This window comes from Dermacentor silvarum, chromosome 10 (genome assembly GCF_013339745.2).
Source record: "Dermacentor silvarum isolate Dsil-2018 chromosome 10, BIME_Dsil_1.4, whole genome shotgun sequence".
Taxonomy (NCBI): domain Eukaryota; kingdom Metazoa; phylum Arthropoda; class Arachnida; order Ixodida; family Ixodidae; genus Dermacentor; species Dermacentor silvarum.
In genome coordinates this window covers 154543730-154567221 of record NC_051163.1, presented here as the reverse complement: position 1 = coordinate 154567221, position 23492 = coordinate 154543730, and the positions used below count along the sequence as shown (strand labels likewise).

At 49.1% G+C, this 23492-nt stretch overlaps 1 protein-coding gene across 2 annotated transcripts; it reads left to right on the top strand.

The window, feature by feature from the left end:
- The first annotated feature begins 210 nt into the window (after nucleotides 1-210).
- On the top strand, nucleotides 211-9395 carry LOC125940553 (zinc finger protein 551-like). Of its 2 annotated transcripts, XR_007463748.1 has the most exons (4): nucleotides 211-527; nucleotides 6033-6195; nucleotides 8699-9136; nucleotides 9186-9392. XR_007463748.1 is itself a non-coding variant. In XM_049656854.1 (3 exons), exons 1-3 carry the CDS (start codon nucleotides 246-248, stop codon nucleotides 9022-9024), a joined length of 771 nt encoding a protein of 256 aa, XP_049512811.1. In that variant the 5' UTR covers nucleotides 211-245; the 3' UTR covers nucleotides 9025-9395. The 2 variants fall into 2 exon arrangements, 1 of the variants encoding a protein (XP_049512811.1); XM_049656854.1 differs by having other exon boundaries at nucleotides 8699-9395.
- The last annotated feature ends 14097 nt before the right edge of the window (nucleotides 9396-23492 follow it).

Below are 23492 nucleotides of genomic sequence, written 5' to 3'. Positions count from 1 at the left end.
GGTCCTGGAATGCACTATATGGAACCGAACGCCATATATGGCGTTCGGTTCAGAGCATGAACGCACAAACGTGAACTTAGCCATTCGCTCATAGAGTTTCACACTATAAAACTCTATGCATTCGCTGATGAAAGCCACACCTCAGGCCCAAACGATGCTGGCGTAATAAGAACAGAGCTGTACACGTTTGAGCTCAACCATTCCGAACCCACCATCTGCCTGGCTGTGCCTGCTGTGTTTCGTGCATGGGCATTCGAACGCATCGAAGAAAGCGCTGCAGCGTCTGTGGTTCTACGTGTCGGCGTGTGCATGCAGGCAGACCCGGCGCACGAGACGCCGACAGGACGCAGCTCGCGTCTCTCTCACTTCAAGCCGAACCGGCGCTGGCCAGTTTTCAGACGCTGCGCTTCGCCGGTGAGGAGAAGGCCCCAAAGAGTCGGCGGCATCTTTTTCACCCGCGACGTTTTCAGCGAAGCACGTCGACGCCGTACAGCACAGAAGCGATGCAAGCGAGCGATTTTCTAAAGGTATGCATTCTCGTATATATCCCAATGTACTCACGCTGGTTTTGAGGCATTCAAGTCATGAAATGCAACTTTACAGCATCTTTGATTCTGTTTAACGGCGTGCCAGGATGGAACCCCGAAGATGTGTTGCGGTCAGTGCATGTTTGCTTGGCGGAGTTAATCGCATTAACGTTTTCGAAGATGATCTTTATTGGCCCAAGCGCCATGAGACACCAGAAGTTGAACACAAGTGCGCAAACTGTCTGCCATACGCTATAACTTCGTTTCAACACTCGGTGTTCTCGTCTTTCACTTCTACTGGATATGCAATATAGCCATCTCGCGTGTTGATAAAGCTCTATGTACGTCCTAACCTGTCGATGGTTTACAGTACAGCGTCAATAACACCCACTGCCACTGGTGCTAACGGCAAATCTCCGTAGAGCATTGCTCATGCAAACGCGTTTGCAAATGCGTGCGTCTCGCACTAACGCTAACTTAAGCATTTTACATGCTACGATGAGAAAGGGCGGGAATTACGTAACTGTGATCGCCTCGCCCTGTACCACCATTGCAGTGGGGTCATGACCTTGCGACGATGTTAGGTCGCACACGCTAGGACACGCGAAAGTGCACAGTTTCTCAGAAATAGTGTGCACTCTCATTAAAGACTGTAGAGTTATATATAATAAAGGTCATTCAGTAGCTGTTGGCATGGGCAGCTGGCCTTTATTTTTTTACATTTTTTTCAGTGGAGGGTGCATTATTTAGCGCGTAATTCTTCCCCCCAGCAATTATCCTATTCAGTCTTGCTTGGTGTTAATTTCTTTGACACTGTGCAGCGTTCTCGACAAGTAATTAGCAAGCACGTACAGATAGTGAAGGGGGAAATTCACACAGCATTGCTCAAGAAAATTCAAATGTAAGACTGCCGAAATTTTACAGCAAAACTGTTAGGACATTTCTCTTCGGTTAATGATTATTCCACAGTCGTTTTCGTGCGGCGAGGAATGATGGCGTGCGGCTTGTTTCGTACCACAATCAATCAAAGAACAGCCAGAGTCCCAAAGGTTTTCTTTGAAACGCATTTGCAATATTTTGAAGTAAAACTTGCCTTGCCACATTCGAATATACAATTACTTAATCGCTCGGCTACTTTTCTAGCCCGTAATCACTAATTTTTTTTCTTCTCGGGTCAATTTTTACGGGGCATACTTTGGAGGTCAGCTAGGAATTAGTGAGGCGGCGGTGTGTTCGCTTAGCCGCGTTCCGTTTCAACGCTGCGTGGGTTGCCGTCAGTGGAAACACGCAGCCAGGAACGCGCTTGAACGCTGCGTGGCTGCTGCGATTTAGCGAGGCCTTGAGCCAGCAAACATGACGGGATAACTCGCTTATGCATCTTCAACGTCTTTGATGTATCAGTTGTCTGATCGGCGCGTATCTGAGAAAGATTTTTAAAGAGTATGCTGTTAGGTTATTCGCTTCGCAAGAAACAAACCAGTACTTCGGTTAGAGCAATACAACTTCGACTTTAAATTTATTCACTTCCGTTGTGCGGAACACACCTCGACTTGCCTCTTACTTGTTCCAGGGAAAAGCGATAATATTCGGTGAACGTGTCAAAACAAAGTGTCAGTCACGGTGAACCAGGGCGACGAACGAGATTCACGAAATTATCGTTTTAGCGCCGTTAAAGGCGGCCGCGATGTAAATAAAAACTGTCGCAGTTTCACCCGAAAAGGCGAAGCATCAATTGCGATAGCAAATTAGTAGAGAGCTATACGGAGCAAGAGTAGTAGTTTTACCAGCTGTATAAACTTGGACAGGTAGCAGCACCAGCAACGCGCAGAACATGTTGTCGACGCCGTCGGCGTTTTGCCCGCGTTCGCACCGAACGCGCGCGGCGTTGGTCACTATTGCCGGTGCCTCTGGGGGTGGCTCGGAGGTTTTCGACGTAAAGCCCCTGAGAAAGAATAAATCATTTATTAGTGATAATTAATAGTCGTTTTGTGGTCGGACCTCCAGTCAGAAGACCATTGGCTTTTGCCGCCGTCCGGGCTCGGTTGGCCAGGGCTTGTTGCTCTTCTGCGTCCGAGCTGGACAGGATCGCCTCCCACTCGACAATCGTCGGATTATGCTTGGCCGATATTTTCGGATTCTGTTGGCACGTCCAGACCATGTGGTATGTGGCCGTCTGGCGACAGAATTTGCATTGCGGATTCTACATCACAGAATCTATCTTTGATAATACATAAGGATTTGGAAAGGACAATGTTTGTAAGCGTCCCCATGCTACCTGCGTTGCCTTATCTAATTTGGGATAAAGCCCCTACTACTACTACTACTACTACTACTACTACTACTACTACTAGTAGTAGTAGTAGTAGTACTACTGGTGTTTATTATACATAAGGAAGAGGCGCTTAATTCTGAAGCCCATCAGGGAGCACGGCGCAGCGTCGTAGGGGAGATGGGGAGTAGGAGGTAAAGATAAAGAGATGCTGCTATCCCACTCGCCTCCACGAACTCCACGAGACTGTGTAGTGCGGAGAGATGGTAGCTGGATGGGAACAGCAGGTTGGTGAGTGAGTCAGCAGGAAGTCCCTGCAGTCTATATGCCCCTGAAAAATAAATAAAGTAGCACCATTCGTGCCAATCGTGCAGGCACCTCCTCTTCCGTGCGTTCTGTAGATTGTAAACCAAGTTAGTTCGTCGAGACTGGCGCATGGCCGGAAAGATGGGCTCGTGAAATTATCCCGCTAGGGCATAGCAGGGCCGGTGCGGTTCAGCAGCGGTATATTGGGAGAGGTTCGAGAGAAGGAAACATGCGAAATGGTAATGTCATGAGTACGGCAATGGAATGTATGTAGAAACAAGGGGCGTGATTGGTGTCGCACCTGAAAGTGTAAAAATATGCGGTATTCAATCAGTCGTGCTCGAAGAGAAGTGCTCGCATTGTGTGTCGATGCACGACATATAGCTCTTGAAAAAGAAAGGTATTTTTTAAGCTCTTTAAACTGAGAAGTTTCTGCCGATAGTGCGGTGACGACTTGTTCAATATTTAGGGGTACACTGTGTCATGGAAGTGTATGTGACCACTGTGTCATGGAAGTGTGTGATAGAAGATTTAAGTCAAGTGAAAGCAAAACCATCCGTCAAGCAAAACCGTCAAGCAAAAACCATCCCCGCAAGCAAGCAGGGCCAGACGCAGTGCGTTTGCATGCAGAGTTTCAGACGCTCTCAGCGTTGACGCTACTGAAGGCAGCGCCACTGCATCCGAAAAGAACATCTGGTCAAGCTCGGAGGTGCTGAGAAACGCACGGTTTCAAATGTGACGCACTATGTTTTCGGAAGGTCGAGAAAGCGCCGCCTTGAGTGTCCACTCGTTTCTTTTCTTTTCTTTTTTTTTTTTTTTTTCTTGTTTGCTTCGTCGGGGCATGGCGTCTTCCTTAGTTTTGTTAACCGCGTCAGAACCTGTTTGCACGGTGGCTCTGCGCGTTTCGTGATGCCGACCTGCTGTGCCATGGTACCATGGGTGCCGGAGACGCAGCTGCCGCACTTGCGAACGCGCGCCAGTTGAGCCCGGACTCGCCCGGTCGTGCTCGCGGCTCTCGCGTTCGTAGTTTCCTTGTGGACACCCTAGAGACGCTGCTGCAGCTGCCAGGAGAGGAAGCAGAGGCGAAGGGGCGCAGTTAGCGCTACTTTATATTCTTCCAGGGGCTTTTTTAATTTATTTATGGGGTTTTACGTGCCAAAACCACGGATCTGATTATGAGGCACGCCGTAGTCCGGAAATTTGGACCACCTGGGTTTCTTTAACATGCATACCTAAATCTATGTACACGGGTGTTTTCGTATTTCGCCCCCATCGAAGTGCGGCCGCCGTGGCCGTGATTCGATCCCGCGACCCCAGGGGCTTTTTATTGCGATAGCAATTATATGGACACTCCAAAGCGGATTTCTGCCGTCGGCGTCATCGTCGCCGTCGTCGTGAGGTTCCGTATGACGTCAACGGCGATGAAATCGTCGCCGCGCTCCGGACGCTGTATGTGCGAGTCAAAGGGCGCGAGGGACGCGCGCTTTCACGGGGAGCGAACGCACGTCGGAGAGCAAACGCGCGTTCTGCGCCGTGCTCCCTGAAAGGCTGCAAAATTAAGCGTCTCCTTCCTCCTTACTCCGTCTGTACCCTATATAAGAGCAAACGTGACTTTTCCCGTCGTGCGAAAGGCCTTGGGGGGACGGGAGGGAGGGAGGCGAGGCGACGTTTAGCTGCGGCACCAAATGCGTATCTTTATAAAAACGTTGCGAGGCGAGAAAAGTGGGTAAGATTTCCGACGCAGCTCGACGAGTGTCCCATTTTGATCGCGTCGAAAACCTACGAGTCGCCCCCAGAAGCACCCGCAACGGTCACCAACGCCGCGCACGTTCGGTGCGAACGCGGGCAATACGCAGACGGCGTCGACAACAGTTCTGCGCGTTGCTGGTGCTGCTGCATGTCCAAGTTTATACAGCTGCTAAAGCTACTATCCTTGCTCCGTATAGCTCTCTACTAATTTGCTATCGCAACTGATGCTTCACCTTTCGGTTGAAACTGCGACATTTTTATTTCGACGAGATCAGAACGGGACACTTGCTGAGAAGCGTCAAAAGTCTTTACCCCCTTCTCGCCTCGCAACGTTTTTATATAACTACGCATTTGGTGCCGCAGCTAAACGTCGCCTGCCCTCCCTCCCTCTCTCCCATCCCCCCGTGGCATTTCACGCAACAGAAGAAGTCGCGTTTGCTCTCTCTCTCTCTCTCTCTCTCTCTCTCTCTATATATATATATATATATATATATATATATATATATATATATATATAGTGAAAGCGCACTATATATAGATTGAAAGCGCACGTCCCTCGCGCGCTTTCACTCGCACATACAGCGTCCGGAGCGCGGCGACGATTTCATCGCCGTTTGACGTCATACGGAACCTCACGGCGACGGCTACGGCAGAAATCCTCTTTGAGTGCCCATATAATTGCTATCGCAATAAAATCCGACAACGACGACAGAGCAGGCAGCGCATCTCCGTGATTAGTAGACGCGAGTTTCAGAGCCGGTGTTGCGGCGGTCTCCCACTCACTGAGCTTATATTGTGTACAGTAAAAGTACCATCGCTGAAACGCACCAGTAAACCCGAAACGCCGGTGTTCTGGTGTGTTTTCTGACTGCACAGAACTACGTCGTACCTACGAACAGGTTCGCAGCTCCTCGAGAACGGCACGTAGGAGATAGCGATCCGGACATATCGAGGCTAAAGTTTTAGTCGATGCATTGTCCGAAATCTTGGTTTTGAATATTTCCAATGTTTTCAGTCAATGTGTGCATTTGTTTCCTCTGACTCCCCAAGTTCTCACTTTGATAGTGTCACGCGGACGGTAAAGTCCCCTGCAGTATCTGTTACGATGGGTTTACCCCCAGAACGTTGTGCTTCCACGTTAGCATCTTTCAGATGACAAGCTGGTTCTGTTCATTGTGCAGATGGTCCTTGTGAAAAGAGAACTAGATGCCAGAGCGTCGTCGCGCCCTCGAGAACAACTGAGTGCGAGCCAGGCCGCACGCCACCGTGACATCGAGAAGGCCGTGGGCTACGCCCGGAAGCGCCTCCGGAAGAAGGGCTACCAGAATTGGTGGTCTTGGAAGCGTAAGTAAGACAACATGGCTTCGCAAGCATGCGGCCATTAGAATAATCGGCTGCTCTGACTTGAATGCCATCAGTTCGCTGCTCTCACTTGACCTGCATAACGTCGCTGTAAACGCGGTATCGCTCATGCAGTCCATACATTTCAGTAGGTGAGTGGTGCGCCTTATTGCAAATGCTAGAGCCGTAAGGGCTTGGTTAATTGAGTTGGATATTTTTGATGCGAAATCGTTGTATGCCCCATTACACGAAAATCCGGCGGTGTGACCGAAAAAATCGTACCAGAAATGGCCGACGGCGCAAAGAGTAAAAACACGTAAAAAATTCTCGGATTAACGCCAAATTTCTCAGGGATGTTCCTGTAAACAAATTAAATAATTACTTTGAAAAAAAATCGTACATTTCGGTCTGGGTGGGAATGGAACCCGGGCCCGCCTTCGGAGTTTGAGACGAGACACGCTTCCTCGGTGCCAACGCGGCTCCACGGTTCTGGCTGACTAAATGTATGCCTAGTGCGTGCGTCATTGGGCACGAGATGGCGCAGCAAATAGGGAGCAGATGGCGCCGTGTCATGAGTGTATAAAACGAGTGCGTTCAAGACGTTCCGAGGCCTACAAACGGTATAATGCTTTCGCATTTCCACACGTAATCAGTTTTAATTGTCTCTGCCGAATTTTTTTTTTGAATTTAGCCTTATTTCATTTTTTTAATTTTAATTTGGCTACCGGTGAAACCGTGAGTGCATGCAACCGTAGTTCACGTACGTCTCTGTGTGGAGAGCACAAATGCCTGCACGGCGAACTAGCCCTGGCCGTCATTAGCGAAATCAATGGTCTTAAAGTAGCATCGAACTTCCAAGCGGCTTGTTTATATCAAACTGCGGTGCAGATACTCTGTGCAAAAAAATTAATAAACTATATGTGGTTTCACGTGCCAAAAACCACGATTTCGTTGTAAAGCATGCTGTAGTGGGAAACTCCTCCGGAATAATTTTGACCACTTGGGGGTTCTTTAACGTGCACCTAAATCTAAGTACACGGGCGTTTTCGCATTTCGCCCCCATCGAAATGCGGCCGCTGCGGCTGGGATTCGATCCCGCGACCTCGCGCTTAGCAGCGGAGCACCATAGCCGCCAAGCCACCGCGGCGGGCTGAGAGGGTAGACTTTGCATCTGGTGCTCGTCATGGGATTCTCGATTTACGAAGCTGGGCGTTCAGGCCCGGGGTAGAGCAAGGAGCACGCGAAATATTTATTGATTAATCTTTTACTGTACTGAAAGTGTTCGCGATAAGTGTGCCTTTGGCTTCCCCAAAATATTAAATTGTTACACGGATAAGAGGATGATAAGACGTTATAAGTGCATCTGTATAGACGATTTGTTATAATCCACTCATTTATTTATCAATTTCACACCGGCTAGAGCAGCAACAGCTATCGGTTAATTACAGATATCATTTGCAAACGACCCGCCGCCGTGACTCAGTGGCTCTGTGGTCATGACGCTCAGCGCAAGGTCGAAGGTTTGATTGCTGGCTGCATTCATAGTGGAGGACAGTGCAACAACGCTTCTACTGTTCTACGGTTGCACGTTGAATAACCTAGAAGGATGTAGAAGGATGTAGAAGGATGAAGAGTAGAAGGATGTACAAACGGGCTAGTTTGGGGACATTTATCTTGAGAACTGCTCAAGTGTAATAACTGCCCACGCGATCAAAATAATCCGAGGTCCCCTCTTACAGCATCTCTTTTGCCCAGATCGTGGATCTGGAACGCAGAACCCACTAATTTATGTTTTGTTGAATATTAGCTCAGTTCCTCTTCCTGATCGCAGTATGGGTCCCAAAGCCTGATTAAATTTTAGGTAGGGAAGTTGCAAGCCTATCGGTGACTACGAGATATATTCTGTCGTAGTATGTCGCTGAAGAAGAAATACGTAAGTGGTTTATTACCTCGGCTGCAAAAAAATTTGTAATTTTCGATAACGCTTCAAGCACTCTGCGTTGATGATGTTGATAATGAAACACTTGATGATGTTGCGGTGATCCAAATGGAAGTGGGTTACTGACCGACAAACCGCCTTGTTATTGAATGAGGCCTTCATTAATCGAGTGCAATGCGTTGCAGTCAGCTGAGACCACGACTGTTCAAATTACGACAAGCAGACACCTGTATCGACTTCGCCATCCGCAGGCTCATCATAAATGTCGTCGTTCATACACCCAGTAGCCATCGCAACGCGGCCAGCTATTGATCTCGCGATCCTCGTGCTCCGCGGCACGACGTCATAATAACGTCTTGACGGGGCAGCGCAAACGACTGAAGACACAAGCAAGGAAAAATACAGGACAGCTAGCGCTTACTTGCACATAACTTTACTGTAAGCAACACACATACTTAAAGAACTATCACCTACACCTACATGCCACGTACACCTATCGTCCACGCCATTGAGCCATCGTTGCGTGTCCGTCACACGGTTTCGTCCTCCTTTTCTGACGCGTCGCAGGCGAACAGGAACGCAACGGGAAGCAGCCGAAGCCGCAGCCGAAGCCGGCCAGCGAGAGCCATTGCAGCGTGTGCGAAAAGCCGACGCCAACCAGGAGCGTCGAGGTGGACCACGCCATGGAGCACGCGTCCGAGCTGTCCTACCGATGCGACGAGTGCGGCAAGTTGTTCGCGCGCAAGCTCGAGCTCGAGTGGCACCTGCGGCAGCACACGGGCGTGTGCACGCTGCCGTGCGGCCTGTGCCCCGCGCAGTTCCTGAACGGGCGCCTGCTGAGCGCCCACCACACGAGGCACCACGGGCTGGGGACCTCCAAGTGGCACCGCTAGAAGCCCAAATGAGCCAAGCGAACATGGCACTCTGAATGAAAGTACACCGCGTAGCTCCGTCACGTCCTCCTAGGATATGGTACCGGTACTCTATGTCCTCGTAATTCACTCAGTATCTTGTGGCAAGACACGCAACGATGGCTCAATGGTGTGGACGATAGGTGTGTGGGCTTCTGTATTTGCAAATGTTGCTCGTGCTTGAGTGTTCCCTTCCTTCTGACAGATACCAAGAAATACAAAGACGTGACGTCATCGTGTTGTGTGCCGTGTGCTTAGCGCAGTTTGCCACCAGAACATACACGACTAGCTCATCAGGCATGATATCTTACTTTGTTTTTTCTCTTTTTTTCTGGGGGGGGGGGGGGGGGGGTTCCTGTCTTTGCCGCAAGAAGATACAAAATACGACCCAAGAAGCGTTTTATTCTGGTTCGTTCCATAGCTATTACGTACTCGATTTCAGCTTGTCGACTCATTCGTTTTAATAAAGTTGCAAATGTTCCGAACTTCTTGTGTCGCTGGCATTTATGTGAGCAAGCTGGAATAATAAATACATAGGTAAGATGAACATCAAAACAAAATAAATGACTGCCATTGATACAGCAGATATGGCCGGATGGTCGAAATGTTTTTCAGGGTGAAGTGTGGAATTGTTTCACCTAGCATCAAAAGCAGCGTCTTTCTTCTGTGTCTGCTTTTCTTAAACTTCTTTGCCATTGAAATTCATGGCGTAAACAGGCAACTACTGAAAACTGAACGCGTCGGTGCTGTTAAATGCGGCCAGCCGAGCGCCTGCTGCCATGGCTTCATACAACTTATCACCCGCCGTCGCACACACATTCCAAAGGTTGTGTGCTAGACGGCGAAGGTTATTCACCCAACGATGTCGCACTGGCGCAGCATTGACCTTCAGAACCTTTGCACGTGTGGACAAAAGTGTGGGTGTGTGATTTGACGGGTTCGTGTCAAACTGCGCAGGCCGTTTGACGAATGGACCGAACGTTCTCAGCGAGTTAATCACCACTCGTCGTCATCCGAGAACCAGAAGGAAAACTGCGTAGAGTTTCATATTACTATTTTTTATTTATTTTTAGGTTTTTATTTATTTATTTATATATTTATTATTTATTTTTTATTTATTTAGGTTTTTATTTATTTTAGGTTTTTTATTTAGAAACTCTATGATATCACTATAACTTTTATTTAGAAACTCTACGGAAAACTGGTTGTCGCCATGACAACGGGACTGACGTCACGTGCGCCGGAGGGAACGACGTGCGAGGAGGACCGAAAGAAAAAAATTCAGAGCCCTTCCACTGTGTGAAGATGGAAGACCAGCGAAGCTATTGGTTTTGTTTAATTATATTTACACTTTTTTTAATTTGGTGGTTATGTTAAATTGTTGAAAAGACACAACCCGTAACTTCGTTGCGTCGCCGCGCCCCGTATGCTGTATGTGAGAGTGAAAGCGAGTTTAGGCAACTACATTCACACCCCCTTGCACCGTCGGCCGCAGCACGTTGGACCACTGTGCTTTCGGCTGTACCCATACCAAATCCAAGGGGCGACTGATGACATCGCTAAGGAAATGGATATTTCAAGAGATAATGAAACACAGTTATTGGTTGGTAGACTAGCTGTGACGTTATATCACTGGCGTTTCGACACGCATCGTCATAGGCTAGCGTTTGAGCAACAGTGTTCATCGCTCCGGCGGATTGATTTTGTCTCTTTGAGTCCCACGTGTGACAAGGGTAGTTCAAGGGCGCGTTACAAGTCCCCGAGCCAACAGGGGTATGTACCATTGAGCTTGGACCCTTTCTGCACTATCGTTAGGATCGGCCCCCATGACAGGGGTATATGCCAGTGAGCTTGGACCCTTTGTGCACTATCACCAAGATCGGCCAATTTCGGAGGGATGGAAAAAACTTTATTGAGAAAAGCACCTGTAAGGTTGCCGGCCTGGGCTCAGGCCACCCAGGCATTATGTGCGGTTAGGCATAGCCTTTGCACACCTGCCCGCGGACCGCTGGATTGCCCATAGTGGGTCATGTAGACCCGAGCTATAGTCAGAGCTCTTAGCCATCGTTTCTCGAGAAGGCCCGGTTCTATGTTGTCCTCTCGGTGTATTGCTCTGATCTCTGTGCATTTCCATAAGACGTGTGGCATGTCTGCGTGTTCGTGCTTGCAGAGCTTGCAGCTCGCTTCTGGGTATTGTATGGAATTTACTTTGTTTAAGTGCACTTGGTTTCTGATGGTTCGGGTTTGCAACCTTCTCCAATCTTTCTTGAAATCTGTCTAGTAGCTTGTGTGGTTGTGGGTATGCTTCTCTTTGTTACTTATAGTGTGTCAGTATGTCGTGGTACGTGACCAGTCTGTCCCTGTCGTCTGGTGTCGCTACTTCGTCGTCGTCGCCTCCTCCGTCTTCCCCATCGCCTCCGCCGTAGTACTCAACCCCTCCTCCGCGGGGGGTGCGGGGTGTCACGCCGTCACTGTCCGAGCCGCGGTGGGTTAGTTCTCGCGCGCCTCGGTGGCCCTTCTCGTTGAAGTTGCTCGTTTTTTTCAAGCGAAGCTTGTATTCCCTCACAAGTGTCGGTGGTGGTGGTGGTGTAACGATAAAACCCTATCGAAAACCTGTCGAACACTCGCGTCTCGTTCACTTGGTATCTGTCAAAATTGGCATGGAAGGGTACGAATGTATGACTAACATGACTGATATGTCATCGCATCAATAACATAACATGCTCGTCAGTTACGTCACGATTAACAATAATAAAATCACGTGTGGCGCATACCCGCATTGGATATGCGGGTATGAGCTAGTGACAAGAAAGCAAGAAATAATCAAGGAAATAAAGAAAGAAAGAGAGAAGGAAAGAAAAATTCACAGCCCTTCCCCTGTCGAGAAAATGGGGGTAAGCGAAGCTTGTGGCAAGACAGCACTGTCGCAGGCGTTCCGCTTCGTTTGCCCTATAACTCAGGGTCGGCGGCTTTTCGCTGAAGTTTGGCCTCAACATTGCGCTCCCGCGGCTCTTTGCTGACGTTTCGCCTGGGCTTGGGAAGCCCTCACGCTAGACTCGGGCGACAAGCTTCGCATGCCCCCTTTTCTCGACAGGGGAAGGGCTGGTGATTTTGTCTTTGGGTCCCACGTGTGACAAGGGTAGTTCAAGGGCGCGTTACAGGTGCCCGAGCTCACAGGCGTATGTGCCATTGACCTTGGACCCTTTCTGCCCAATCACCAGGATCGGCCAATTTTTCAGAGTGACACCACCACCGCCGACACTTGTGACCCTATAAAGCTCCGCTTAAAAATCACGTGTGGCTCATACCGGGGCTGCACATTTCTGTTCCGCTACCAGAGTAGAGCAGGTGCGGGGAAAGCTGCGGCGGCGCCGGGTCACGTGACGCGCGACCAATCAGGGTCGTTTTGTGTGTCTCGGGAAGTGAAAGGGAAGGAAAGGGGGTTGGCGTGCGCTCCACCGGGCTTCCCTCGCCTCAGATCAGTTTCGGCGTCCGGATGGGAAAGCCGCGCGTGCTACGTTCCACCGAGGAGCAGGCTGAGTTTGAACAACGGCGCCGCGAACTCGCTCTGGAAAGGGCTCGTTCTCGATGTGCCGATTCTGGCGTGAGGGCTTCCAAAGCCCCGACGAAACGTGAGGGAAGAGCCGCGGACCCCCAGTTGCGGGAGCGCGATGTTGAGGCCAAACGTCAGCGAAGAGCCGCAGATCCTGAGTTTAGGGCAAACGGTGCGGAACGCCTGCGACAGCGTTGTCTTGCCACACACAAGCTTCGCCTAACCCCATTTTCTCGACAGGGGAATGGGCTGGTGATTTTTTTTTTGTCAACATATCGGACACATTTTTTTCCAGATCCTAGCCATTGACAGCTTCGCTGCAAAAAGAAAAGCAAAGTCTGCGTATCCCATGCAATGCGGGAATCGATGTAATCGAAGCTTTCTATGCTGTTTGTTTGGATTGACGATAATTATTGTTCTGCTTTTCGCTTCTGGTCGTGGTGCCCACCACGCTCGTCATCTCCCATGGCTGCCACGCATTTTTGTTCCGCTTGTCGCTTCTGGTCGTAGGGCTCACGACGCTCGTCGTCTTTAATGGCTGCCACACGTCGTTGTCTTGCCTCATATCTTCGAGCCACCATAGCGAAGAGAAGACGCGAAGACGCTTCTGGCCTGGGTGTCCTCGACGCTGAGTGCACGCTTTGGAGCCATTTTGCTGGCTCGTATTTACGTGCTCCTTCTGCATACCTGGCCTGCAAGCCGCCGAGACGCCAGCTCCAAGCACTCTCTTCAGGCTATGGACGATTGTAATGTTTACACTATCACAGCTCCTGACGCGACCTCCACGGACCAGCACCTGCATTTTTGTCGCATAGGAAAGCAAACACAGCTCGTGACATACGCACAAACTGTGAAACGCCGCGCCGGCAGGGATGCGCGGAGGCGAGCGCCATCTGGTGGTGTTGCGAGAAACCCAGCGGCGCGCGAGGGAAAGTACACAGCAGCAGCGCCCGGGAAGTCGGGAGAAGAGGCAAAAAAAGCTTCGCTTTAAAATCCATTTTCACTCTGGCAGGGAAAAAGTGTTTACAAGCAGCAGTGCGGATTCGTGAGCAGATTCCCGAGACTTCGCGAGCAGCGCTCGTTTTGCTGCCGGAGCTTCCTCGAGAGCAATTAGTGTTCTTTGCCGTGTTTTTCTCTTCTCGGCCTAATGCCTGCAAACACGTAAACTCCAGTTAATCTTCGCTCCTCGAGTGTCAGCATCCCTTCGGCAAGCTTTGGCATCTCTGGGCGGGAGAGTGTTGGAGGTTTCCGGACACCGACCTTGTAGAGAGAGCTACCGGGCGTTCAGGAGGAAACCTTCGAACCTCTCCTGAAATTCAATAGCGCTCAACATAAGTACCCTATCTGGTGAAGCGCTTACCAGGGCTTTTTGAGGAATGACGAGGCATTAACTAGAAAGTCATTCAGCTTAGGGGTGATATAAGTGTTGGATAGTCATGTGCAGACGCAGTCTCTTTGCAGATGACTGCGTCTTGTGTAATGAAATAAACTGCCCGGCCGACATCACTGTGCTGCAGTCTGATTTAACAAAACTTACCGAATGGTGTGACATATGGCAGATGGAAATCATCATGGCCAAAACTAAACACGTAAAATTTGCTCCTTTTACTCGAGTTACCTCTGTCCAGTATAAAATACGTGGTATTACTATTGACACAGCATCTTCAATCAAATACTTGGGTGTCTTGCTTACTTCCAATCTAAGCTGGAATACCCACATTGAACACATTACCACAAAAGCATGTAATAAACTTGGTTACCTAAAACGGCACTTACACCTTGCGAACACAGATACCAGGCTTCGCGCATACAGTTCTCTTATCAGGCCCTCTTTAGAATATGCGTCCATAATTCGGCACCCCCATCATTCAAATCTCACGAACCTACTTGAATCAGTTCAAAATAAAGCTGCGCGGTTCATCTCGTCTTCATACTCTCGCTATCAAAGTGTGTCTTAAGAAGTGTGTCGTCTTAAAAAGTGTGTCTTAAGAAGCCTTAAAGAAATCACTAAATCTCTCGTCTCTTGACATGCGCAGGAAATTAACACGGTTGTCGTTCTTCCATAGCCTTTTCCACAGCAACATCCCATTTGCCCGAGCCCATATTCTTCCCGCTGCTCACATATCGACGCGCTCAGACCATGTTCATAAAGTAAAACCTATATTTGCCAGGACTAATATTTATCAAAATTCGCCTCTAGTTTTATCTATTGCCGAATTGAACTCACTCCCATTCAAACATTGTCTCGCTTACGGAATCATCATTTCACGCAGCACTACTAACCTTCTTAGAGTGTGTCAACCTGTCATAACCCACGTATTACGCTTGAATATTTACTTGAACATGTGCCCTATGGTGTGCCCTATGTGCACACCAAGCAGCCAGACCAACTGGAGCAATCGTCACTACCACCTGCCCTCTTTGATGCATCTCTGTATGCCAACTGGCCTCCGCCGAAAAGAGGCCACTATGCTTTATCGCTTATGGCTAGGGGTGGCATTCACGAAATCTTATTCATTTCTCATTAGAATGGCCGACAACGCTTTTTGCAATGCCTGTCTCTGCGAGGAGACGCTATAACACATTCTATGCGACTGTCCTGAATATAATGTTCCGAGACAGTCCCTGGCGTCCGTTCTAGCACACCTGGACAATCGACCAATGTCAATTGAAACGATTCTCACGTGTCGTCGACAGAAGACATCGCAGCTGAAGGCGACGAAGGGACTACTTAGGTTTTTAAAGGAAACAGGCTTGGTCAAGCGGCTGTGACAGTGATGTCACGTACTACGCAACAGTGACGGACTGTGACTGACGATGAGTGTGCTGTGTTATGTGCTCTCTCTCTCCTCCCCATCTTTCATTCCCCCTCATCCCGCTCCCATGTGTAGGGTAGTGCTGAACTGGTTAACCTCCCTGCCTTTCCTTCTCCACTCTTTCCTTCCTTACTTGAACATGTTTTTGCGTGCTTAGTATTGTATAATTTTTTCCGTTTCGTCTGATATGTACTTGCGAAACATCTTATCTGTATTTCTGCCGACGTTTTTTTACTAATGTTTTGACGGGGACTGATCGTCCTCTTCGCGTTTTCAGTTCTCTTGCGTTTTTTTACGCTACCAGATATTGTATAAACGTCGTTTTTGTTGCTGTTTTCGTTTCTTTGTATCTGTGCCACGTTTTGATAATTTTACTGTACCTAATAGCGTGCCATATTATTTATATTCTACACAGTGCACGTCCATTTGACCTTTCCCATCCCCCCCCCCCCGCCCCCTATGTGATGCCCTAACGGGCCTTTAGGGTACTTAAATAAATTTAAAAAAAATACACGTCCTTGCTTAACAGAGGCTTCCAAATGTTAGAGATACGGGGTAGAATTTGTAGTGCATACGGATATAGCGGAGAACTTCAATGACATTATAAGGAACAAGATTCTGGAGATTATGAGACGCCATAGGGATTAAATTTGACAACCTGATGCTCAGCGTGCACCTAAATCTAGTACACAAGCATTTGCGTATCACCTCCTATCGCAATGCGGTCGCCGCTGCCAAGATCGAACCCTCAACCTCGTCGTCAGCAGCGCAACGCCATAGCAACTGGGCTGCAAACTCTGGTGATCCTATGGAAGACACAATATCGCGTGTCTTAGCGAACACTTTCAAAATTTTTAAGGGTTGTATGTTATTCTGCGGTCTAGATAAAAGTGCTTTGTGACCTCGTTGTATGTGGAGGGAGGGTAGAAAGAAGTACGTTCACTTCTTTTTGGTTTCATGCGTTCTGGTTCCATGCGTTCTCGTGCATCATACGAGATGCCTTGGTTGTTTCTCCGGTGTTCTCGGTGAGCTAAACATGGCATCTTGTACATATATGGGGAAAATTAGGGGCATGATATGGGCAATATGTAGACAATGTTCCAAATGAGTGGGTTAAACTTGCATTTTCCGGTAGGATAGACGGCTGCGCTGTCAATACAACTGAGGTCAAATTTTGCGAACATACGGGGGAACAATACGCCAAGTTTACTTGCGATGGTAAATGTGTTGGTCAAATACAGCTTTTAAAAAACTGTTAGGAAGTATGCGAAAGTATCACACTGCTGTTATTAGCTAGGTTTTCCAATGTCCCAAGAAAACTCTGCGTTTCAAATATAGTTTGACGGAATAGCCAGCATTTTAAGTACAATGTGATGCGAAGTTTTAACGTTTCTGGCTTATTTAGAAGAGTTACGAATACTTTTTGAACCCTCTTTTTTTCTTTTTTTCAATTTTTTTTTCCTTTTTCATGCGTGATATATTGGGTTCGCCTGGTGGCCTCACTGAACTAAAGGAAGCCGCTTCTTTATGGTTTTTGACCTTGAGGAACAAGTAATGTTTGATGTGTTGGTAAAGTTCAATATAGATGGGTAACTGGGAGTTTCGCAACTAATTACGTATGCAAGCACTCACGTGTGTTATGAACCAGTCTAATGAGCGGGGCAGAATTAAATCCACTGCCAGTGAAATAGCGTGCTCAACGCAAAACCCAAACGCAGTTTGCGTCTCTCGCATGCGCTGTGGCGTCGACGCTATATCCTTGGGACCCCAAACCGTTTGGGGCCCTTATTCTAAAACTCTAATTTACTTATATAGTACGTGAATGTTTATAGCAGTTTATGCAGCTGATAAAACGACTAATACCCCTGTCACACGGGCACTCGAAAGTCTTTTGAGCAAAAAGACTTCTCCCGAAAAAGAGTTTCACCCGCAGACACACGACAGGGAGCGATCTCTTTTTCAGAAGCGGTCTTTTCTGGAAACGCAGTTCGCCGATCTCCTTTACGGCCGAAAAGGAGTAGCCTCGAAACCAGTGGGCACGAGCAATTATCATATATTAAACAAAATAATCGAATGCGTAATTTTCTGTCGCCTAGCTAGGCTCATCATAATAAAATAATTTTATGTCTCGCAGAAGGTGTAGTAAACCCAGTAATGCTCATTTTCTTATGTACTCTCGTAAGCAGGTCGAACCTCGTCACGTGATGACGCTCTTTAAACTACTATAATAAATCTTTATATGAACGTTTCTTATGTTAAATTTAAGTGAAAGACGTGTAAACAATAAGTTTTCGCTTTATATTTTGAGCTAAATAAGTTTTTTTGGCCGATATTGTTTCGAACGCTAGCGCCACGCTTTCGGTAGTGTGCCCAGAAGGAAACACTAAAAGGAGATCGTCGGCGCCGTGTGTCTGCTGCGCAACACCTCTTCATTCAAAAGTCTTTCAGCTTGGTAAAAGACTGCTTGTGTAAAAGAGTTTTTGCGTGCTCGTGTGACAGAGGTATAACCTTACTTCGTATAGCGGTGTAATATTTGCTAGCGCAATAAATATCGCAACCAATATTGAGTTTCGCCTATTTACAGCAGTCTGTGGCGACGCCCGGGAGTTCAAGAGGGCACGCATTGTGGTGATGGGTAGACCCTGAACGAGTTTCTGACGTCACCTTACCCCTGTTCCGCGCTCTTGCGCCTTGCATATGCACGCTCTCAACCCCCCCCCCCCCCCCCCACCCCCACCCCACCCTCCGACGCAATGTACAAGACAGCAGCAGCAGCAGCAGTGGAAAAGTTGGAGGATGGGCACGGAAAGCTTCACTTTTAAGTAATAATAAACATTGGTTTACGAAGGTAATATTGTTGCTGAAACCTTTGAGGCAGGTTGTTAGATGAGTAGTACCGTATTTATTCGATTATAAGGCTGTAACTATTATAGGGCGAAGGTGCAGTTGGGGGAGCCCAGAAATAAAAAGGTATGCACGCTAATATAAGGCGATATAGGGTAGCCGACGGATTATTCAGACTCGGCGGGAATTACCCGAAATGCTCAATTACTAACACACCCAAAACAAATAACGACAACCATGAAATAGGGGGGAGGAAGCTTCAACACGCGTAGTGCGGGTTGATTATATGTGCATTTTGCCTTTACATGTGGCTTCACGGCATCGCATGGCGCGCTATCGCAAAGCCACACTATCAGGCAAAATTCGCGCTGCCGTGAAGCCACACCTAAAGGCAAGAGAGAGAGAGAGAGAGATGGTGATGAAGGCAGGCAGGTTAACCAGATGTTATAATCCGGTTTGCTACCCTGCACTGGAGTAGCGAAATAGGGGTTATAAAAAAAGGACAGAGAGAGAGAGAGAAAGAACAGAAAGTACACGCAGAAAAAAAAAAAAAAAACGCACACGCCGGAAGAGCATTCTAATCACAGTCGTTCAGATAGGCCGGTGACTCGCAAGAAGCGCAGAAGCGCCTGCACGGCCTTCTTCTGTGACGTCAAGTCCAGTCTGTGGTGGAGAATTCTTTCTTCTCTGAAGGTGTTTATTGGAAGAGCTCGGAGCAGCGCAACGTCGACGGGCAGGGCAGTTGCAGCTTCAAAGCACGAGAGCCGTTGCTGAGCGAGAGCGCTCGACCCACTAGCGTTTAGATCCAGTAGCACTGAACCCACTAGTGTCTGTCTTCTTCGCTACAATCACCCCCGGGAACGATAAGGGAGCCCGGCGACCTAACAGCTTGTCACGATGAGCTTTACACGGTCGACATGGACAATGTCTCGTCCACGGCGGCACATGTCTGAAGATGGTTCCACTGGTTCTATAACGTAGTTGACAGGAGATGCGCGTTTGAGAACACGATAAGGGCCTTCATACTTCGGGACCAGTTTTGATGAGAGGCCAGGGGCAGTCAAAGGGACTGAGAGCCACACGAGCGCTCCCGGATCGAAGGTGACCGTGGAAGTGGCGTCACCGCGATTGCTCCTCTGGCGCTCTTGATCATCGGAAGTAAAGGCCCGTGCTAGGTCGCGGCACTCTTCTGCATGCCTGACTGTGGCAGAAATAGGCACACACTCGGATGCATCCGGCCGGTACGGTAGAATGGTGTCGATGGTGTGCGAAGGGTGTCGACCATACAGCAAGAAATAGGGTGAAAATCCAGTGGTGCTCTGCGTAGCGGTATTATACGCGTAGGTCACGAAGGGCAGAATGGCGTCCCAGTTCGTGTGGTCGGAGGTGACGTACATTGAAAGCATGTCGCCGAGTGTACGGTTGAAGCGTTCTGTGAGGCCATTCGTTTGAGGGTGGTACGCTGTAGTCGTACGATGAACAACGTGGCACTCGCTTCAACTACTTCCGGCAGGAAGACGCGTCCGCGATCGCTGAGCAGTTCTTCAGGTGGACCATGCCGCACAATGAATCGGCGAAGCAGGAATGTGGCAACGTCGCGCGCTGTTGCTGCCGGAAGGGCGGCCGTTTCGGCGTATCGTGTGAGGCGATCGACTGCAACAATGGCCCAGCGGTTACCAGCTGATGTCAAAGGAAGTGGTCCATACAGATCGATTCCAACGCGACCGAATGGCCAGTTAGGGCAGTGTAGAGGCTGCAGACCAGCTGGCGAGAGCTGGGGTGAAGATTTCCGGCGCTGGCAGTCAGGGCATGAGCGAACGAACTTTTGAACGTATTTGTACATTCCTCGCCAGTAGTAACGTCGTCGGCGGCGCTGGTAGGTTTTCAAAAGTCCTGAGTGTGCACACTGTCGATCAGAGTGGAACGATGCGCAGATCTTAGAGCGGAGGCTTCGAGGTACTACTAATAACCACTGGCGGCCGTCAGAGGTGTAATTGCGTCGGTGAAGCAGGTCGTCGCGAATGGAGAAATGGCGAGCTTGACGGCGCAACGCACGAGTGGTTGGCTGCGATGACGGGTCAGCAAGGAAGTCTATGATGGAGGCAATCCAGGGGTCCTTGCGCTGCTCGGAAGCGATGGTCCCAATGTCGACGGAAGAAACGTCGAGCTGGGATAATGAGCTGCAGGCATTGTCGTCAGGCAAGGGAGAACGTGAGAGGGCGTCAGCGTCAGCATGCTGACGTCCGTTGCGGTACAGCACGCGGACATCGTAATCCTGTAAGCGAAGCGCCCAGTGGGCGAGACGGCCTGAGGGATCCTTCAATGACGACAGCCAGCATAGTGCATGGTGGTCCGTGACGACATCAAATTGGCGACCATACAAATAGGGCCGGAACTTAATACGCGCCCAGATGATTGCCAGACATTCTTTTTCCATGACGCTGTAATTTGTCTCTGCTTTAGTAAGCGTACGGAACACAAGCCTACGAAACTGCGTAGTTCCTTGACGGACGTCGGTTTAGGGAATTCGGCGACGGCACGAAGTTTGGCTGGATCGGGGAGGATTCCATCGTTCGAGACGACGTAACCAAGTATCGTGAGCTGCCGCGCTGCAAATCGGCACTTCTTTAGGTTCAGTTGGAGGCCAGCGTTTGCTAAGCACGTCAAAACACGCCGTAGGCGTTGAAGGTGCGTGGTGAAGTCAGATGCAAAAACAACAACGTCGACAAGATAACATAAGCACGTGTGCCGCTTCAAACCGCGCAGAACTGTGTCCATCATGCGTTCAAAGGTTGCTGGCGCATTACAAAGTCCAAACGGCATGACGTTAAATTCGTATAAGCCGTCGGGTGTGACAAAGGCTGTCTTCGGCCTATCGACGTCAGCCATGAGTACTTGCCAATATCCGGAGCGTAAATCTAGCGATTTACGAACGCCGTCATTTCTGCGAGCAAAGCTGTCTGGTCGGACATGGCAGCCAAACCAGCGAGGTGTTCGTCACGCGGTAGAGATCGACGGGTCAGTGATCGCTGCCTGCGGAGTTATTCATAGCTCTGGCACAGTGTGATAATTTCAGCCACAGAGCGAGAGGTCTTTTGGCTAGCAATTAACATGTTAAAGGCGTCGTCTTCTATGCCCTTCAGGGTGTTTTGGATTCGATCAGACTCCGCCATGGTCGAATCGACTTTCCTGCATAGGTCCCGGACATCTTCAATATAACAGGTGAATGTTCCTCCTGGCTGTTGAGCTTGTTCTCGCAAACGCTGCTCGGCACGCAGCTTGCGAACAGCAGGGCGACCAAACACATCGGCGAGGGAAGTCTTAAATTAGGACCATGTCTGGAACTCTCCTTCATGGTTGTTATACCACAGGCTGGACACTCCAGCGAAGTAGAACAGAACATAGCTCAGTTTGGCCGCGTCGTCCCACTTGTTATGGGCGCTTACCCTGTCGTACGCCATGAGCCATTTGTCCACGTCAGTGTCGTCCTCTTCAGTGTAGATAGGAGGGTCGCGATGACGAGGCACCCCGAGACACGCAGTGGGTGCGGGGGAGGCGTTTGCTGGGAGGCGTCTTGGGGCATGGTAGATGGTAGGGTGCGGGACCGGAGTTCCAGGATGATTGTCTGAGGTTACCCAGCACACTCCACCAATTCTGAAGGTGTTTATTGGAAGAGCTCGGAGCAGCGCAACGTCGACGGGCAGGGCAGTTGCAGCTTCAAAGCACGAGAGCCGTTGCTGAGCGAGAGCGCTCGACCCACTAGCGTTTAGATCCAGTAGCACTGAACCCACTAGTGTCTGTCTTCTTCGCTACACTTCCGACAGAGGCCGGTCGTCCAATTGGTTGAACGCGTTGTTAAGAGATTGTCTCTGCGCACTGTACTGCGGGCAGTTGCACAAAATATGTTCAATCGATTCTTCATTGCCGCAGTGGCAAAACTCATATATAAGGCGGGGGGTGACGTCGAGGCTAAGAATTCTGGGAAAAAACCTCGCCTTATATCCGAATAAATACGCTATATAATACTACTGTATAGCAACCTTAGTAAAGCTCAGCAGATATCTTAATAGTCTAATTTTCTTATTAACAGCCTTTAACCACACCTACTTCGATGGCACGTGCAACTGATGGCGGATAATGACGCAAATTCCAAACCACGACCTCAAAAACTTGGAGCACGCTTAAGCTTCGCCCTTAAGAGTGGAACGCGATAGCATTATTGGACGCCGTTGACGCCGACACCGTATTTTCTGCGACATGGGGCCCGATCAAAACGAATTAGTAGGCGAAGTCCCAATTTGACCTGCCCAGGATGCGAGCTCCATGTGGATATTATTTTTGCAAGTAAAGTACCCAAACGCGCGGCTGTAGGTCTAGTAGAAAGGCTGGAAAAGGGGTTTGTGTTTGAGTTTCCTCGCAGCAGAATTAGGTTTTCTCGTACATTCAAATTGCAATCCGACGCCGATTGGTAAACAATCCGACGGCGAATCCGACGCCGAATTGTAAAGTCGTACTTTACCATTTTTCTGGCGGACTTCACTGTGAGAAATTCAATTTTTGTTGACCAAAACCTTGCACACCGTGGAGGGCCTGCGCAGTCGTAGTAGTTGGGGATGATTTTCTCCGCCACATGCCGACATCGCACGCCGATTGCCGACACAGGATTTTCTGCAACACGGGGCCTAAACGCTGTCGCGTTAATAAATTTTCAGCGTGCCGTGGGCACTGCCTAATTTCGGTCACCGGCTCTCAATGTTCTGGGTTCTCTGTGACTGCCGGCAAGCCTTCAAAATGAAATTGCAGGGAAGCTATACAACTGTCAGCCATGTCATTTGGTGTATGACCGAGGTAGGTAGGTAGGTAGTAAAATTTATTGAGGTCCGGAAGAATCTTCACCCCATTTTTATAGGGGCAAGACTGCGGGCCGCTCCCACGTTGGGGCGGGAAGGCCAAGCCTCACCGCCACAGCGTGGGCTTTCTGGACAGCCTGGAGTTGATCAATCCATTCGTGGCTCTTGACCAATGAATGCCCAAAAATTATATAGACACAAATTTCGTTCAGATCCATACACCTTAAAATATTGGCATAGTTACCTTTTAAGCCTAACCAGACAAGGCATTATAAGCCTTGTCTGGTTGCACACATGATGACAAACATGCGAATAATTCAAAATCCCAACCTATGGACAGTCTTTCTGCTGCAATGCTTCACTTCCCACACCAGAGCCTTTGCTCAG

Coding starts and splice junctions, on each gene's coding strand:
- LOC125940553 (XM_049656854.1), top strand. CDS start 246: ATGGGCATTCGAACGCATCGAAGAAAGCGCTGCAGCGTCTGTGGTTCT. Junction 528..6,032: donor AAGCGAGCGATTTTCTAAAG/GTATGCATTCTC, acceptor TTCATTGTGCAG/ATGGTCCTTGTGAAAAGAGA. Junction 6,196..8,698: donor GAATTGGTGGTCTTGGAAGC/GTAAGTAAGACA, acceptor GACGCGTCGCAG/GCGAACAGGAACGCAACGGG.